Here is a 16,805-nt window from a genome sequence, read left to right as displayed (position 1 = left end):
GTTTATCATGTTTTCCGTCTGCTATATTCTGACCCCATGTAGTTAGTATATCCATCTCTTCTTTGTTTACACCAGGCCGATCCCGTTCTCTTATGTAACAGTTTATGAGGAATCGTAATATTAAACCTTGAGTGTCTACTTTCTGATATGTCATGACCTCGGAAATACATTCAGGACCCTCTCTTGTTTGTATAAAATGATATATTTTATCTAGATGGTTCGTCATTTCTGGCAATAACACTAAATAGTCTGAAGCTCGTCGTATACGTAGCGATGCTAGTATCATGCGACCGTCTTTACCTGGTACTGGATCATATCTACAGTCTGTTAGATACTCTTTAAGTTTTTCAGTTGTTGCTGGTTTCGGAGTGCGTTGCATTGCTAAATCTTTTATTGTTAATCGCTGTACTGGTGGCGGGGTCCGAAAGTGACCTCCTGCTGCACCACCTGAAGCGTGACCGTCAGCTTGACCGTCAGCCATCGCAGCTGGCAAAGCATGTACAGTAGATAGACCCCGGGGAAAAGGATTCCCAGGCCCAACGCCAGGAACAGTTGCAGGGGGAACAGTAGGGGGAAGAGTGACATGAGCATGGGGGGGTGTCGTAACATGACCAGCAGGTTGATCTGCCGGAGCGGGCAGATGTGCATTATTAGCGGGTGGTACGGGTACGTTAGTATATGCTGGAGCTACATCATCTAAATAGGAGGAAAGAAAAATATCTGCTGCAGTTTTCTTATGGCCTACTTTAATCGGAACTAATGGTGGCGGTAAATTACTTGGCACTTCCGGGGTGGCCTTAGGTAGGCCCTCGGCCAGAAGAGGATACATGCCATTCATAAGGGTATTTCGTTGTCGGTCTACTTGTTCTGTTCTGACTCGTATACCTTCTTCGACTAATTCGTTTTCTCGAATTTTTCAGAATCTTTTCTATGTTTTTCTGCTTTCCTGAATTCTTTCTCTGTGCGTCTATGCGATTCTTTACGCCGCAATTCTATAGCATCTTTCTGTGACTGTCTGGCTTTCTTTTTCCAGAGCGCTTCTTCTATTCTCATGATGCACTCGGCATCCCATGTTCCTGAAACAGGCCATTTATATTTCTCGTCTAAGTTCTTAGTATAATCAACCCATAAGTCTAGATACAGTATGGCATCTAAGCCATGTTTATGATACATAAAATGTCCTGGAGTGTCCCTAGGTGGGACAGGAATCGCTTCTTCTAGTATCCCTTTTCTGGTTCCTATCTGACGTAGTTTAGTGAACAGTGGCATTCTGAAACTCGATACTTGATACTTACTCGAACTCGAACACAAATTATATACTAAACACAGTAATGAAGATCAAACAATCACTCATACCACGACATTAAAACACATTTAAACATTTTGAACAAATACTGTATATGGACGAAATTCTATAACGACTTGATGTACTGCTAAACAGCACAGATACACTGCTAAAACAGTGCAGACCGGGTCTGTGTACCCAAACCCGTCTTGACCGGACACAAATTAATGCACCCGTCTAGATGCGTCCCCAGCAACGGTACTCACCGGGAAGCACGGAACAGAAGGCCTCGGAACTCGACACTGGACTGGACCGGACTGGACTCGACTCGACTCGTGACGTAGGTACTTCGGAACTGGTGGGCCTCTAGACACCTCGGACCTTGCTCTCTCGGCTGGGCTCTGGTCGGGATCCTCCGCACTCCTCACCGCCTCGTCTGGATGTCGATCGCAGTCTCCGTCACCTCCGTAGGCCTGAGGGAGATACAGGAAAACCTGCGGGTACGCGTAGTTGTCCGTCACGGCTGTGGCAGGGGGCAAAACCTGCAACGCATCGCCGGCGCGTGGGGTGGGGGATGGGTCCCTGTTCGGGCGCCAAATTATGTGGTAAATAAATATTTACCGTATACTTAATTTCTATGCGGTATAAGTTCAATAAAATAGCTCAATCAAAATGAGAGGCAGAGTCCGTGGAGTCTGAGTTATAAGGGTTTTATTCCATGTAATGGAATGGTTCGAACCATGGTATCATGTTCCATCACCACGAAGGTTCAGGAAGGGATAGACAATGCTTTATTAACAGTGCACAATATATATAGTAAATGCATACAATGGTGATGGATACAGAAGGCGTAACAGCTGAAAGAAACGAGATAAGAACACATGTGCGTAACAGAAGGCGTGCACGAGGGCGTACACGGAGGTTTGTGCTAGAAACGTCACATGAAAGTGTCACAGGTGGGTGGATTCATAGAGGAATCCTGCAGTGTCAGCAGAAATATATGGCTGGATGCGCGCGCAGGCAACATGACGTGTGATTGACGTGGAACTGGAGAGTGAAGGGGACTTGACATTTAGCCCTGTAAGGGGAGACAGAAGTCTGGCGTGTCAGGACAACCTAAACCCAATCATATCTGATATCTTGTATTTGGAGAACTGTATTATCTAGAAGGAAAGGTCTCTCGGGCAGAGGCTATTCTATACTGACTGCTAGTGCGTGCATATGTGACTACGTGTCTACGTGTAATGCGAGGGGCAATGGGCCTACCATGGTAACGGGAGCAATGAATTACTCGAAAGGAGACAGAAAGGCCGGGCCCTTTGCTCTGCAGCTGAGGATACGTTTACCTATGTCACTAGACAGGAATGTATTTTCGAGGAGCGGAGCAGATAACTTGAAGGCTAAATACTGTTTTTGGCAGGCAAGCAGGCCGAGCCGGGCACCGCTCGCCACGCAGGGAGTAAGGTAAAGGTCAGGGATGCAGATCCAGGCTGCAGCTTTCAGGAGGCAGAGAGCAGAAAGGATTCGATGGCAGAAATCAGGGCCTAGCTCGGCAGAGCCAGGAAAACGTGAAAGTGCACCATGTAAAGACGTTGGCAAGGCATACTTAGGAACTGAATAATTGATCCATTTATGGCGGATCTGAAAGAGGACAAGTTAACGTTGGACGCAAATGTATTTGCGTCGTCATAACTGGTCATGGAGGGAAATTACATGTACTTGAAGCACGTACATGGAGACGGTGGGGTACACGGTAGGGGACATTTCTTGACCATAAAATTCAAATTACCTCAAAAGAGTACAGCTGGGAGAATTGCTCTCCACTGCAACACCAATTTCTTGTGGAGTGCCGCAGGGATCTGCCCTGTCGCCTCTCCTATTTAATATATATCTCCAACCATTGATTTCACTCCTCAATCAAATGGATTGCCAGGTATATAACTATGCTGACGACACCCAAATCATTATCCAAATGGATAATGCTCCTGGGGCATCAGCAAGGCTGCAAAACATTCTTAAACATACAGCCAATTGGATGTCGCTGAACTCTCTAAAAATCAATCCGGACAAGACAGAGGTTTTACCTGTCACCATTGATGGTAATCCATGGCACGACGGGCTTTGGCCAAGGGAACTTGGGCCACCCCCAGAACCTGCAGTGGAGGTAAAAAGCCTAGGCATCTTTGTGGATGATAAACTATCCATGCGGAAGCAAGTCACCACGGTGGTTGGAACCTGTGTCGGCCTTCTCCGACAACTCAGAAAAATTGCGCCTTTATTGTCCTTCTCCACCTTGAGACGGGCGGTGTCCGCAATGATATTATCAAGGTTGGACTATGGCAATTCGCTTTATCTTGGTTTGCCCCAAAAACTCTTGGACAAACTTCAAGTGGTGATGAATGATGCCGCCAGGCTCATGTTTAAGAAACCAAGGAGCTCGCATGCCTCCCCACTTATACGCGAGTTACACTGGTTGCCAATAAGGCAGAGGGTGCTCTTCAAAGGGCTCTGCATCGCACATAAATCGCTCTACGGAAAGGCACCAAGATATATTAAGACCCGCCTGACTCCATACAAACCGGGTAGGTTGCTAAGATCTGCTGAAGCAACTTTTCTTACCCAACCACGCTTCAGATTGGCTACAGTGGGTGGCCGCGCCATCTCCAATACTCTCCCAGCAGTCTGGAATAATCTATCGGCGGATCTGCGGAAGGAATCTAATTTGTTGTCCTTCCGGAAGAAGCTGAAAACGGCTCTTTTCCAGAAGGCCTGGGTTGGGCTATAATTCCTGGTTGGGCTTTCTCTAGGAATTTCTGCCGTGCTTACCTGACAAGCGCTTAGAGACCCCTGGGTTATAACGCGCTATATAAATCGAATAAAATAAATAAATAAATAAATCTCGGCTAGTGTAACATCCCGCCCTAAGGCATCCGCCTCTTCCTCCTCTATCACTGGCAACTCCAGGCACTCCAAAAACGCCTGGGGTCCCTTCAGCCCGTGGGCGACTAGTGTAGAGGTCCGCATAGAACGAACGGAACACCTCATTAATCCGCTGCTGATCATGCTCCAACCGGTCAGCGGGGGATGTCAGCGCCAGGATAGGCGCGCTCCGAGGGGTGGGGTCCGCAAGCCAAGCCAACAGGGTCCCCACCTTGTCCCGCTCCGCGTGCGCACGAGCAACAAACTCCTTGTAATCAAAGCAACGGAGCCGCTCCACACCACCGGCCACCGCCTCCTTTCGAGCTAATACGTTGTCGCGTGTCCCAGTGCCATCAGAGTGAGCCTTTTCGACCGCACGCAAAGCCAACTCAGCCCGTTCAATCTCCTGTAGGAGCAGCTTCCGAACCCCCACCCATTTGGCAATACAAACGCCACGGACCACCACCTTGAAAGCATCCCACTTCATAGCCGTCGTGGAGGCAGTGCCCGCGTTCTCGGCAAAGTAGCGTTCCACCCCCTCGCCAAGTTCCGCACAAAATACCGGGTCCTCCAACATCTCGGGCGCAATCTTCAGTGAGGAATGCTGGGGCGCACCCCCACCCAAAAGAAATTCACCAATAGAGGGTTATGGTCCGATAAGCACTACAAAAGACAACATCAAGCGGGACATGGAGGTCGTGTAGGGCCGAATACAAGGAATAATCCCTATCCGTCGGGTGCTGCGCATGCCAAACATCAACAGGCCCCCAAATATCCTGCCAATGGGTGCGAATCGCGGCCAGTTTATGAATCGGGGCCGAAGGCAGTGGAGGGTGCGATCTATCCATGGTCACATCAGCGATAGAGTTGAAATACCCCCCCGCCCCCATCAGGACCGACACCGTGAAATAATCGGCAAGGTGGAGGACAAAGATTCCAAATAGGATGCTTGCTGCACATTAAGAGCATAGCCACTACAGTCACCACGTGGCCATACAAGCGGCCGCGTACCGCTACATACCGGCCTCCTGGGTCCACTGTGTGATCTATCAGTTGGAACGAAACCCCGGCCCTAACTCAAATCAGCGCCCCCCGCGCAAAGGCCGAATACGTAGTATAATACAGCTGCCCGCGCCACCTACGTGCAGAGCCCGCCCCTCAGTGGCAGTAAGATGTGTCTCCTGCAGGAAAGCAACCTGTATCCCCCTGCACACCAAATAGGAGTGGATCTTATACCTACGCTACATAGAGTGCAATCCCCGAACATTCCAGGTGATACATTTCATGTCAGGAGCCAGACCCATAACTACTTCGCAACATCCCGCTCAAAGCAGCCCACCTCCCCTAGCTGCCAAACAGGGTCGTCCACAATCAAAAAGGCAACATTTGATAGCACAGATAGAATACAAAGGCGCATCAGCAAGCAACATCCCCAAAACAAACTAGCCCCAACCCCCAGTCGCCCCCCTCCACCCCTTACACTACCCCCCCCCCCCCCCCCCACCCCCCCAAGAACAGGCACTAACAGAGGGAAACCCATCCAAACGACCCCAATTGCACACACCATGCAAAGTCAAGGCAAACGAAACAATACCATCCGGTGGGGAATGGCTAGGGCCTAAGGCACAACCTGCAACAATAATCCAAAGACTCTGCGCATGCCACCCCCGAATCCGCCAAATCATCCTTCCTTCCAGGTCCCCCCAAATCCCCGTACAACTCCCCACTACCACTGCAGCCCCAGGCACTCATCAACCAGGCCTCCGACCTCCCCCCCCACTCATCCACAAAGCACTCAGCAGCCCGCCACCCAGCACTCCAGACATATCAAGGCCACCCATTAAAGTCAATCCCCCGTCCCTTTAAACAGTCCCGCAATTACTCATCCAGCAGTCCATCATCCGTCGCAGGGGTGATCGGCGGCAGTCTCTGATCGTCCGAGATCGAAGATTCCCTCTCCGACTGGCCCTTTCCACTGCCTTGCTCAGACGCCTCCGATGTGGCATGTAACAGTTCACCAGAGATCGCCACCACTGCATCCAGGGCTCCCTTGCGTTCTATGGCCGTCTGCGAGGTCGATTGCTTCCGCAGACTGCGCTTGCGGATGCCGCAGCCTCTGCAATCTGCGAGGCTGCGAATCCCCAGCCAGCTCATGCCCCTCCGTCTCCTGGCCATCCTTCCCCGCTCTGTAGGATTTCAGCCACTCCCAGGCCTCCTCCGGCGTGTCGTGAAAATGAGACTTGCCATCCATCACAATGCGAAGCTTAGCCGGGAAGAATAGGGAATACTGGATCCCCTCCGCTCGCAGTTCCTTCTTCACAGCTTGAAAAGACATTCAGCGCCGTTGCGTTTCAAACGAATAATCCGGGAACAAAGTGACGTTGCTATTGTCCACTTGGTAGGGGCCATCGCTGTGAGCCTTTCGTAAAAGCAAGTCCCGATCTCGAAAGTGCAGCAATCGTGTCAATACCGGGCACGGAGGGCGGCCCTGCAACGGTGGTCTAGCCGGGACCCGGTGCGCCGTCTCCAAGGTGTAAAATGTCGATAGGCCCTCAGGGGCCACCGCAGTGCGAATCCAATCCTCCAAATACTCCACCATATCCGAGCCCTCAATTTTCTCTGGCAGCCCCATCACGTGGATGTTATTGCGTCTATTCCTGCCTTCTGCCTCTTCAGCACGCCGCTCCAACACTGTGACACGTTCCAGGACCCCAGCCAGGGAGGCATTCAGCGCGGTCTGTGCAGGGCCTACCTCCTGAAGCGTCGTTTCCGTCTGCTTCACGCCGTCCACCAGTTTCGAGTGGTCCGCCCGCAATAGGCCCAGTCCCGTGGTGACCTGCGCAATGTCCTGCTGAGGGACCGCGTGAGTGTCTGTGATGGCCACCAATATTTTATCCAGCTGCAGGTGCAGTTCGGAGCTCAGCTGCAGTTACTGCTCCGCCTTGGTCTCCTGAAGAGGGGATTCAGCATCTGACGGGGCCTGATCGCCCTCCCGCCGACCCCACGGCTTGCCCATGGTCTCGGCTAGTGCCGCACTCTAAGTCTGTGTCGCCGTCTCCTTGCTCCTTCTATTCAGCCTCAGTAGGCCTCACCTCCCATGCGTCGTGGATAGGCGATCCGGCCCAGGGCCACAGGGTGTCCTCTCTGCCGTCCGTCTGCTCAAGCTCCCGGCCGCAGCACTCCTCCACCGTCCCCTCTCCGCAGGCCACACGCCCTGCAGCCAGCCCGGGCGTGCACACCGTGTCTTCAATGGGTGGCCAACGCTAGTCCGCCGTCGCCAGGGAACTCCTCTTCCGCAGGGCCGCCCCAAGCCTCTCCTCGGGTCGTCGCCTTCTTCTTCGCCCCTATGCCCCGCCACAGTAGCCGCCTAGCCTGCCCGATCCGGCAGAGGTCAGTTCAGGGGCACCCCCAGTGAATCCCACTCCTCACCACCAGCGCAGCACTGCTGGGCGCAAGTGCCACTCAGGCCGGTGGTATGACAAGATCTCATCCAGGGATCACTGCTCGCCGTCCCATGCCGCGCCTCCACCAGATCGTTGGAGCCAGTGAGGTACCCCGGAGGCTTCAGTCCCTCTGAATTTAGTCCTGCCTTTCCAGTAGGAGCCGCCAGTCGCAATCCCCCGCCACCTCGCCCAAGCGTTGTGGGGTAAGGCAGGGGCCCTCGGCAGGTTCAGCGCTTCCAGTCCAGTAAAGCGCCCCACCGGGCAAGCTCAGGGAGCTCCTCCCAGGCTCCGCTGGTATGGCCAGGGGGCTCACGCCAGCCCACTGCTCAGCAAGCCAGGCTCACACCGGCCCGCTCCCAGCCGCCACTCCATGGTCCAGCTCGGTAATAGCAGGGCCCCCGCAGTGGCCCCCAGCCGAACATATGCAGAGTGCGGGCAAACCAGGGGTGGGCCCCCCCTCGTCCAGCACCCCCGTCCGCACCCGGCTCACACTTCAGCCCGGCTCCGCCCTGCTCGTGCGGCAGCGCCACTGGGGGGCCAGTCTCTGACCTGCAGTCCGCGCTAGGTCCCTGCCTCACAAGGCCACTGAGCCGCAGTCCACAGCAGTTTGGGCAGGGCTCCCCGGGTCCAAACACAGGAGAAGTTTGGGGGATCGGGCGCGGAGCCCGAGCGCACGCTGCCTTCCCAAACTGCTCCGTAGCCACGCCTCGTCAACACCACACTCCTCAAGCAAGCTGTTCTCCCTACCTTAGCCACAGCAGTGACAGAAGAAGCATCATCTCTAGGAGATGCGGAGAGCTGGGACTCTAGTCCCGAATGGAGCAAAAGCTCTAAGCGGTTTTCTGGAGCTTCGTTCTGTTTTTTTGGCACTGAAAGTCTTTCTATCGTCTATCATGGGGAGGCCTGTGCAGGCCATAATGACCAACATAGCTACCGTGTGGTACCACAACAAGCAGGACAGTAGGAGTTCTTCATCTTTGTGTCAAGAGAGACTGTGCCTTTGGACATGGCTGAACAAATAGGGGAGGCTTCCTGGTAGCCGGTGATCTGGCAGGATCACTCAGCGCCAGAGCACATGAACTCAGTAGACCTCAGTTGGAAAACCAATGTACTCCTCAAGGGGAAGTGGCTAAGGGCATTTTTGCCTAGTGGGGCGTGCCGGATGCATGTTTTCACCACTGCATCAAATTTGGAGTGTCCCGATTTTTGCACCATGAAGTTTAAACCAGGAGAGTCTTTTGATGAGAGGGACACCATCTCTGCAGTGAGGTGCAAGACTCCTGCATACCTTTCCACCACTTATTCTCCTGCCCCTAGTTCGGACAATCAGGACGAACGGCTCAGATCATCTTGATCGCTCCGGATTAGGCCAAGAGAGAGTGGTACCCCAGTCTGTTGAACCTGAGAATTTGCCATCCAATCTTTTTACCTCTTTGGAAAGACCTTCTGTCTTGGCAATAAGGTAAAGCCTGCACCTGCATCTTCACAACTTGCACCTCCATGCGTGGAAATTGAGAGCTGACACCTGAACAGTTTTGATTCACTTGCTGAAGTAATAGATGTGATTATTGCAGCTACATGCAATTCTATTGCTTTGGGGCATTGGAGAATATGTAGCCTGGTGTGGGGACTGTCAATTGATCCACTGGAGGCCAAGTTGTACCAAGAGAACTTTGAAATGGGCACAAGTAAAGGGTATATGTTGGTTAATTTTAGTCTTTTCTGTTTGCTTTATCAGCCTTTGCTATTCAAGTTCCCATTTGTGATGGAATTTATCAAAAAATTTATGTAAATAGTCCTACGACACCTTCTACTATACTTTAAGGCAACCTTAACTTGGTCCTTAAATTTTTTTAATGTGCATGTCGTTCGAACCTGTACACAGCTGTTCTCCGTGACTGCTTACCCACAAGATGGTGCTTCTCATTGTAATTCTGCACACTGCATTAGTAATTTGCAGGCCAGTACAACCCTGTCCGCCTCTAGTTTCTCTGACAAATTGATGCTGAGGTCTCGTTCTTCATTTCTGCCCAAATTCTTATTTCCCTTCCATGTGGGATAATACTTCACCCTCCCTGCCATTTTCTCTCCATCTAAAGAGGTGGAGAGGTTTAACCAGTTCTACCCAAAGTGAGCTTCCCGCTTATAGATGGTGTTGAAGAGTGTACCAAGTTGTTGACCACATTTTTGTAAGAGTATACAATTAACCATGTCCAGGTGGACCATCCTGTGCATAAAGTCATGCATGCTCTAGCCAAGAAGGGACCCCCGGTGGGCCTATATGCTTGTTCCACCAGAGCAAAGACGGCTTCAACAGCATTAGTGAGGGGTGTTCCTTCCCTGGACATCTGCTGGGCTGCTAAATAGGCATCCATGTATATGTTCACCAATTAGTTCCGTCTCAATAGTCATATGTGATGAACGGGCAATTTTGCCTGCTTGGTACTGCAGGATGTCTTGGATTAAGCCCACTATTCAGACCCACCAACTTTTTTGAGGCACTGCTTGGTTATCTGTTCAAAAGGTGAGCAAGCCAGGTAGAAGTATCCATAGGAAGAACAGGTTACTTACCTTTCATAACTTTTCTTTCTGTAAAATAGTCTAACTGCAGATTGCTCATTGTCCACCCTCCTATCCGTTTGGTGGAATGGACTTCTGTAACGGTTTAAAAGGTCCCAAGTTAGTTTTGGCACACTGTCATTTCCAATTTGTTGTGGTTGAACTGTATCCGAGTGTGCAGAAGAGTCCAAATTAAAGCCGACGCTTGTGTGTTGGGGTTTGCCTAGGTGCCCCTACACACTGTCACTTCCAGGGGTGGTGTGAGATGACCAGGAGTGCTATGACACCATATACTGGTGCAGGAGTAATTGCTTTGAGAAAAATATCAAAATCCAGTCTGGCTTCTGTGGATATCCAAAAGGTAAGGAATTTGTGATTTGCTATCCACAAGAAATAGTGTTACTGAAGGTATGTAACTTTTCCATCTTTTACTTGGTATCCCATCCTTTACAAGTTCATTCAAAATGGTCTCTGACATACTCATTGTCTCCTTGTGATCGATTACTAAATGGGTGGGTACAGTGTATTTTCATTTACACTTCTCTCCCAAATGTGTTATTTATTCAAAGCCAAACTTTGAAAAGCCTTTTTGAAATCAAGCTACGTTTGTGGACCTGTTTAGCATTCTACTTTGTGTACACTATTGAAACATTACAGTGTTCACCACTTTTTAATGTTTAATTATTAATGTTGGCTTTTCTTTTTCTTGGGTTATAACTGCAATTATTTTGATAGCTACTGGCAATTACTTCAAAAACCCATAACGTGATGTAGCAGAGGCAGTGGGTTGCAAATTCTTGTATCATATCCTTATTTTGTGACAGTGAACATTTCCTACAATGACATAACTTGTATTTTTGTATCTGACAGGCAGCAAATTCTGAGGTTCGATCTAATGCCGCACTGCTCTTTATTGAAGCATTTCCCTTGAGAGATCCCCATATAAATAATGAGGACATGGACAATGAAATTCAGAAGCAGTTTGAGCACCTTTTTGTAAGCATGCAATTCACTGCGCCTTTTGCTCATTATTCTTTTTGATCACATTTTCGTGAACACTCGGCTTGTGCAAATGAATGTTTTTCAGACATTTGTGTTGTAAAAATAATTATTTATTTAAGTTCTCTGCTTGGGCAATTCCATTATTCAGGTCTGTAGTTTCCAAGAGTCTGTCTCCAGAGACACTCCAGGACAGGTTAACCTGTAGTCAGGCATGATTATTGATTAAAAAAGGGCCACTATTTCACCATCTGCAAACTATTTAAAGTAGCCTGATGTTGGTTTGGCTTCATAAGCAACACCGGGGGCCATACTCATTGTTGCACCTATGCACCTCTCAGATGTAGGCCATGTCTTGCGACCGGGATGTAGGATGCTCCTGCGCCCTTTCTGTCTCTCTTCCGCTTACATATTCTATCTTTTACTGCTGTTCTTCATAGGATTGAACCCACAGTTGCCTAGCCTATTATTACTGAAGACCTGTTTCTAGACCACCAGACTTCTCTACCTGTCACACTCTACTTTGAAGACCTATTGTTCTCTTGTTTAATTTGAACCATTCTCAGAACATCTGAATTTGATACAGCTTTTGCAGACTGCCGCTCTCTTTCCCCTTTATCTTGATGCAGCAGAAGTTTCAGTGTCTGTTTATTACCCTAAAAAAAATTTGAACTGGAAACGCTGCAACAGTCTGAGCACCATGTGTCTGTTTAGGCAAAACAGACTCTATTCACAAAGACAATGTTGACTCTAAACTTGAGTGTACAACTAAATTTACTTAAATTTTTTTTTTATTCCTGCCAGAAATTCACAAAGGAATTCCAGGTAGTTGTAAGCCGTTCGATTGGGGTGGTGGTCTATGCTATGAGGTTGGACCTCTCCACAGCCATAGACCTTACTCAAGGAATTCAAACTGGGCTTTTCAAGGCATGGTTTGCCTTGACAGTTTGGAAACACTCTAAAAAAATGTAAGTTTGTTGGCATTCCTAAACTCTGACTTAATACCTTCCCACTCTGGAAGTGGTTGGAGATCAAGGCTAACGTAACTTCCCTTACAGAATGGGAAGGAGTGCAATAGGTGACCTCAGATTTGGGAGGGGGTCGTGGGGCATGGTGCTTCTCAGTGGAAAAAAATATTTTCCTTGCTGATCTCCTCCTTCCTCAAAACTAACCTGTAGACTTTGCTGTCCTAACATATATATTTGGCGTGTTGGCCATTTGACTTAAAATTTTTAGGTCCCATTTTTAGATCTAGTTAGCACAATCAATGTCCTTTACTTGGTATGAAGAATATGCAGTTTCATTTAATAGACACTCCTAACTCTCTCTCCTCATCTCTCCCCCTGCTCTATCCTGCTATCCTGGAAGAAAAGGTGTGTTTGGGAATATTGTCTCGTTGTGGGGTCACTTTTCATTTATGAAGCAAAAAGAAATTCTGTGGTGCATGCCTAAACATAGGAGTCTTGTATACAAAAAAGGGGTTTGCCCATATAATCCTCTCACACCTGGGCAATAGAAACCATGAAGGCACACACAAGTGATGCAGCGGAATAGATAAAAAAAAGCTGAATTATCACCCAGACGGAAACCTCAATTATTCTATCGATAAAGATAACTTCTTGGAGTAGCCAATTCGTTTTATTTACAGTGGCACTCACACTGGTTTTCTAGATCAGATGCATATCACTCACTTGTGCAATAAGAGGTCACCTGTAGCTAAGCAAATATTAGGGCAGTAAGGATTCAAGTTGCAAAGTCAATATGTATTTATTTGGGTTTTTTTCATTATCATTTTTGTTTGTATTTGTGTTTTTGATGTAAATGTTTGTAATCGAGATGATTCTAACGATAGATATACGTGTTTGTAAAAAGTAAAAATAGATGTAGTGATATGCATCTGATCTAGAAAACCAGTGTGAGTGCCACTGTAAATAAAACGAATTGGCTGCTTCAAGAAGTTATCTCTACCGATGGAATAATTGAGGTTTCCGTCAGTGTGATAATTCAGTTTTTTTTTTAATCTATTCCGCCGCATCACTTTTGTGTGCCTTTGTGGTAAACATAGGAGTCTGCACTTGACATGCATTGAAAAAACAAGGGTAACCCTATAAATTTAGATAACCTGCGGTAATGTAGTATGTTTGTATAAACAATTGTTCACAGGGAAATAAATCTTTTAGAATTTCACCAGCCAGGAACCAAAATGTATACGTAAATCTTAATTTATATGAGGACAATTAATGTACACAGGGTCAGAAACAAATGTTTTCTTAGAAAAAGAAAATTTTATTTGCTAAAAATTCTTGAAGTATGTACTGTAATTGACCATAATTAGTGTTCATGCTATTTAGTAACAGGAAGGTGCAGTAAGGTCTGGTACAACAAAAGGTGCCTCACTTAAAACGATGGTGTTCAACGGGGTTTCGAGGTCAAAACGCCATTGACAACCAGTCTTAAATGGATTACTCTCATGCTAACTAAAACAGAAGTCTTATATCTTTTTAAGTGATGCGCTTTTTGGCCATACGATTGGTCTCTTGATGGTCAGCGGCAATCCGTGAGGATGCTTCCGAAGTAACTACTGACTTGCTGGTTTTGCTCTTTCAGCTCTTTTATACCTGGTTCCAGGGGGTCAGCCAACTGACCCTTGGAGTCACTACTTTGGTCTGGGACACGCCTTTTCCCCAAACCAGAAGCCACTGGCACAGTCTTAACTTCACTAGCCCAAGGTGCAGCAGGTGCAGCCTCTTTGTGCGGTCCAGGGGGCAGCAGTGCAGTCCTTCTTCTATCCTTGTTCCAGTTCCGACGTGAACTTAGGTTCAGGGTGCCAGAGGTTCCATATCTGTCCCACGAAAGTACCCTCTGGGGCCAACGCAGCCTCTAGCCAATGGACTACCAGGCCACCTCCCTTTTGGTGACGACTTTCCAGCAATGTGAGGCATCTAACAATCCAAGAGTGCACTATTCTTCCCACTCCCAAGATGTTGGCACCCTTCCTCGGCTGTTAGGAGCCCACCCTAGAGGTGTGGCTACCTGTGGGGTACATTCTCACAGGAAAACTAGTTTGGGCATTAGTTTCCCCTCTGTCCCTACGCCAGCCCATTTACTTGAACAAAGGGCAGTCTCTAAGAAGTGTGATGGTAATTCCATGCCTAAGCCCTGCCCCCCCCCCCCCACCCCACCCAGTGACTTTCTGTCAATGGGAAGTGCCACCTAGCCCTTCAGCAGGCTGCAATTGTTCCTAAGCCTGGGAGTTGTTCACCCGACTCCCCAGGCGGGCAAAAAACGGTCTGTTGCAGGGAGCCTGTGGGAGGCCACTGGACCAGCTGGGTCACAGAGTGGCAATGTTCTGAAAGTTGCATTGCTTTAATTATGACACTAAACTCTTCTGGGCATCAGGACAGGTTTAATGCCACGGTTAATTTGAAGTAAGCATTGGCAGCATAAGAAACCAGTAACACGTTATATTTGCATTATTCCCATATACTGTATAAATAACGTTGATGAATTACACTTCCTTGTGTTAATGTTGTCGAATGGCACTTCGAAGGTACAAGAGCAGTACATACAAAGTCATTCACAAACTCACGTGATCAATCATTAATGCCCATCGGGCATGCCCACCACACCAACTGAACACAGCGGGTATGTATGTCTCGAATCCACACATTTTGCACAGCATCACATTAATGTTTGAGTTCGTTTTAGGAGGCTGTTTTTCATTACAATAGACATGCAAATTCACGTACTCCTCCCTTATGACTTTTTTGTTTTGTAGTAGCGGTACTATAACTTTATTAAAGTTCTTGTATGACAGCAAAGAAAATAGTTTTGTAGATATTCAACTGTTCACTGCAATTGTTGTGTTTATTCACCCTCTGGGGTGCTATAATCTTATCCGTGTAGACATTGTACTGTTTCCATATTATTGTTTCTTGATTGTTATTACTCTGTATACTCGTGTATGATTGATACCCTACCTTTTGCAACTCACGGTCTACGGAATCTCTTATTGATTTAGGAGGCTTGATTATCCTACCTACTGTTTCTGTAAAGCGCTCTGATATCTGCAAAGATCTTGTTCGCGCTATATAAAACTTTAAATAAATAAATAAATAAATAAATAAATAAATAAATACCTTACAGTACCCAGTTAGGTAGTGCCATTCAGACGTTAGCCAGGCTGAGGTGCGAGTTGTAACCCTGCATAATCCCATTGGGCTGGTAACTTATCCTCAACAAACAATAATTTAGAGGTGTTGCTGCTAAGGCATGTATAAAACCATATGGCCTACTTATTAATATATAGCTCCCAGCCATAGGCCTCAATAAGCCTTCCTCAATAGAGACTTGTATATATTGGTATAGGACGTGGTATTGTTGCCATTGGTTTGAATAGCAATGTTGAACTGCAGTGTAATCCCTGTTCTTCCAGTCTGCAGTGTCTAGCTGTGAGCCATTTTGTACCTTGTCACACACAGGGTGGCACAAACAGTGCAGCAGCACTGGGTTGGCACTCTGCCTTATGTGCCCTTGGTACACTGGGCACCATTCTCTAGGGACTCCTCAGTAAGTCATTACTTACTAATTGGGCAGCCAATACGACATACACTTTGTAAGGGGTATGGGTAGCAGAACTCAGTGCGTTCTCAAAATCGAAAAACGAGCAGCAGTCTGAAAATGTGGGAAGAACATGCACAAAGAGTCATTTCCTTACAATATCGTAACTTTCAAACTGACCTTCAACTATAGGGCATGCTCTCTATACCTTTTACTTTTTCCTGTATTACACACCTAAAGGGCAAAGAAAAGGAACTGGAGAGGGGTAGCCTAAGTGGGTCTCCTCAACAGATACTTTTTACGATCCATATTCATAATCAAAGGGGCCGAAGGACCCTTTGATTCTCATATTTATTATGTTTAATAACATGGTCTGCTTCAGCCCTCTTAGTAGTAGATTGTGATTGCTCAGCATTTCAGCATCACTCTCCTTTGGGTTTTTTCTTTTGACATAAAATGGCGTGAGCACACTTAAGTTTTACTCAGTAAAAATCAATTAACAGTATATGTATTCGCTTTTTGAACATTTGAAGATTGTCACATTAAATGCTAATTTGAAACTAAATCTCTCTCTGTTGTCATAAGAGAGAATCAGTCTTCTTTTTCCCTCAGATTGGCATGATGGATATTACTGTGTTTCTTTTAGAATCTTTTGGAAGATACTCAACCAATGGTTCGATCTACAGGTGTGCTTGGAGTTTGTAAAATAACTGCTAAATATTGGGAGATGATACCACCACAAATACTCACTGATCTATTGAAAAAGGTACTTGGAGACCTCTCTTCTGATGTTAGCTCCGCTGATGTTCGCTGCTCCGTTTTCAAGGTAAGACCATGATCTTGTATGTAGTACAACATATGTTGCATTGTGGCCTTCTTATGTGACTTGTGAATACAGAAGCAAATAGAAATTGGGTCTATAGGTGACCAAAGCTGTATAAACACTGTGGGTGAGATAGATACAAGAGAATGAAAAAAACAATGTTTGGGCTTTGATCTGTGAAATGTGAGATGGGCGAATAGATAGGTTGGGCCACCAT

General features: G+C 47.4%; 1 protein-coding gene across 1 annotated transcript in view; it reads left to right on the top strand.

The window, feature by feature from the left end:
* Nucleotides 1–16,805, top strand: part of NCAPG2 (non-SMC condensin II complex subunit G2) — a 431,039-nt gene that overhangs the window by 117,436 nt on the left and 296,798 nt on the right. Inside the window, exons 11-12 of the mRNA XM_086941500.1 lie at nucleotides 11,077–11,202; nucleotides 16,412–16,591. Of these exons, the coding sequence (XP_086797626.1) occupies nucleotides 11,077–11,202; nucleotides 16,412–16,591 (306 nt within the window). The remainder of the gene's footprint in view (nucleotides 1–11,076; nucleotides 11,203–16,411; nucleotides 16,592–16,805) is intronic.

The sequence above is a fragment of the Lissotriton vulgaris genome, chromosome 10 (assembly GCF_964263255.1).
Source record: "Lissotriton vulgaris chromosome 10, aLisVul1.2, whole genome shotgun sequence".
In the NCBI taxonomy this organism is placed as follows: Eukaryota; Metazoa; Chordata; class Amphibia; order Caudata; family Salamandridae; genus Lissotriton; species Lissotriton vulgaris.
The sequence above is the reverse complement of the archived record's forward strand: the minus strand, read 5'-3'. Positions and strand labels throughout refer to the sequence as shown.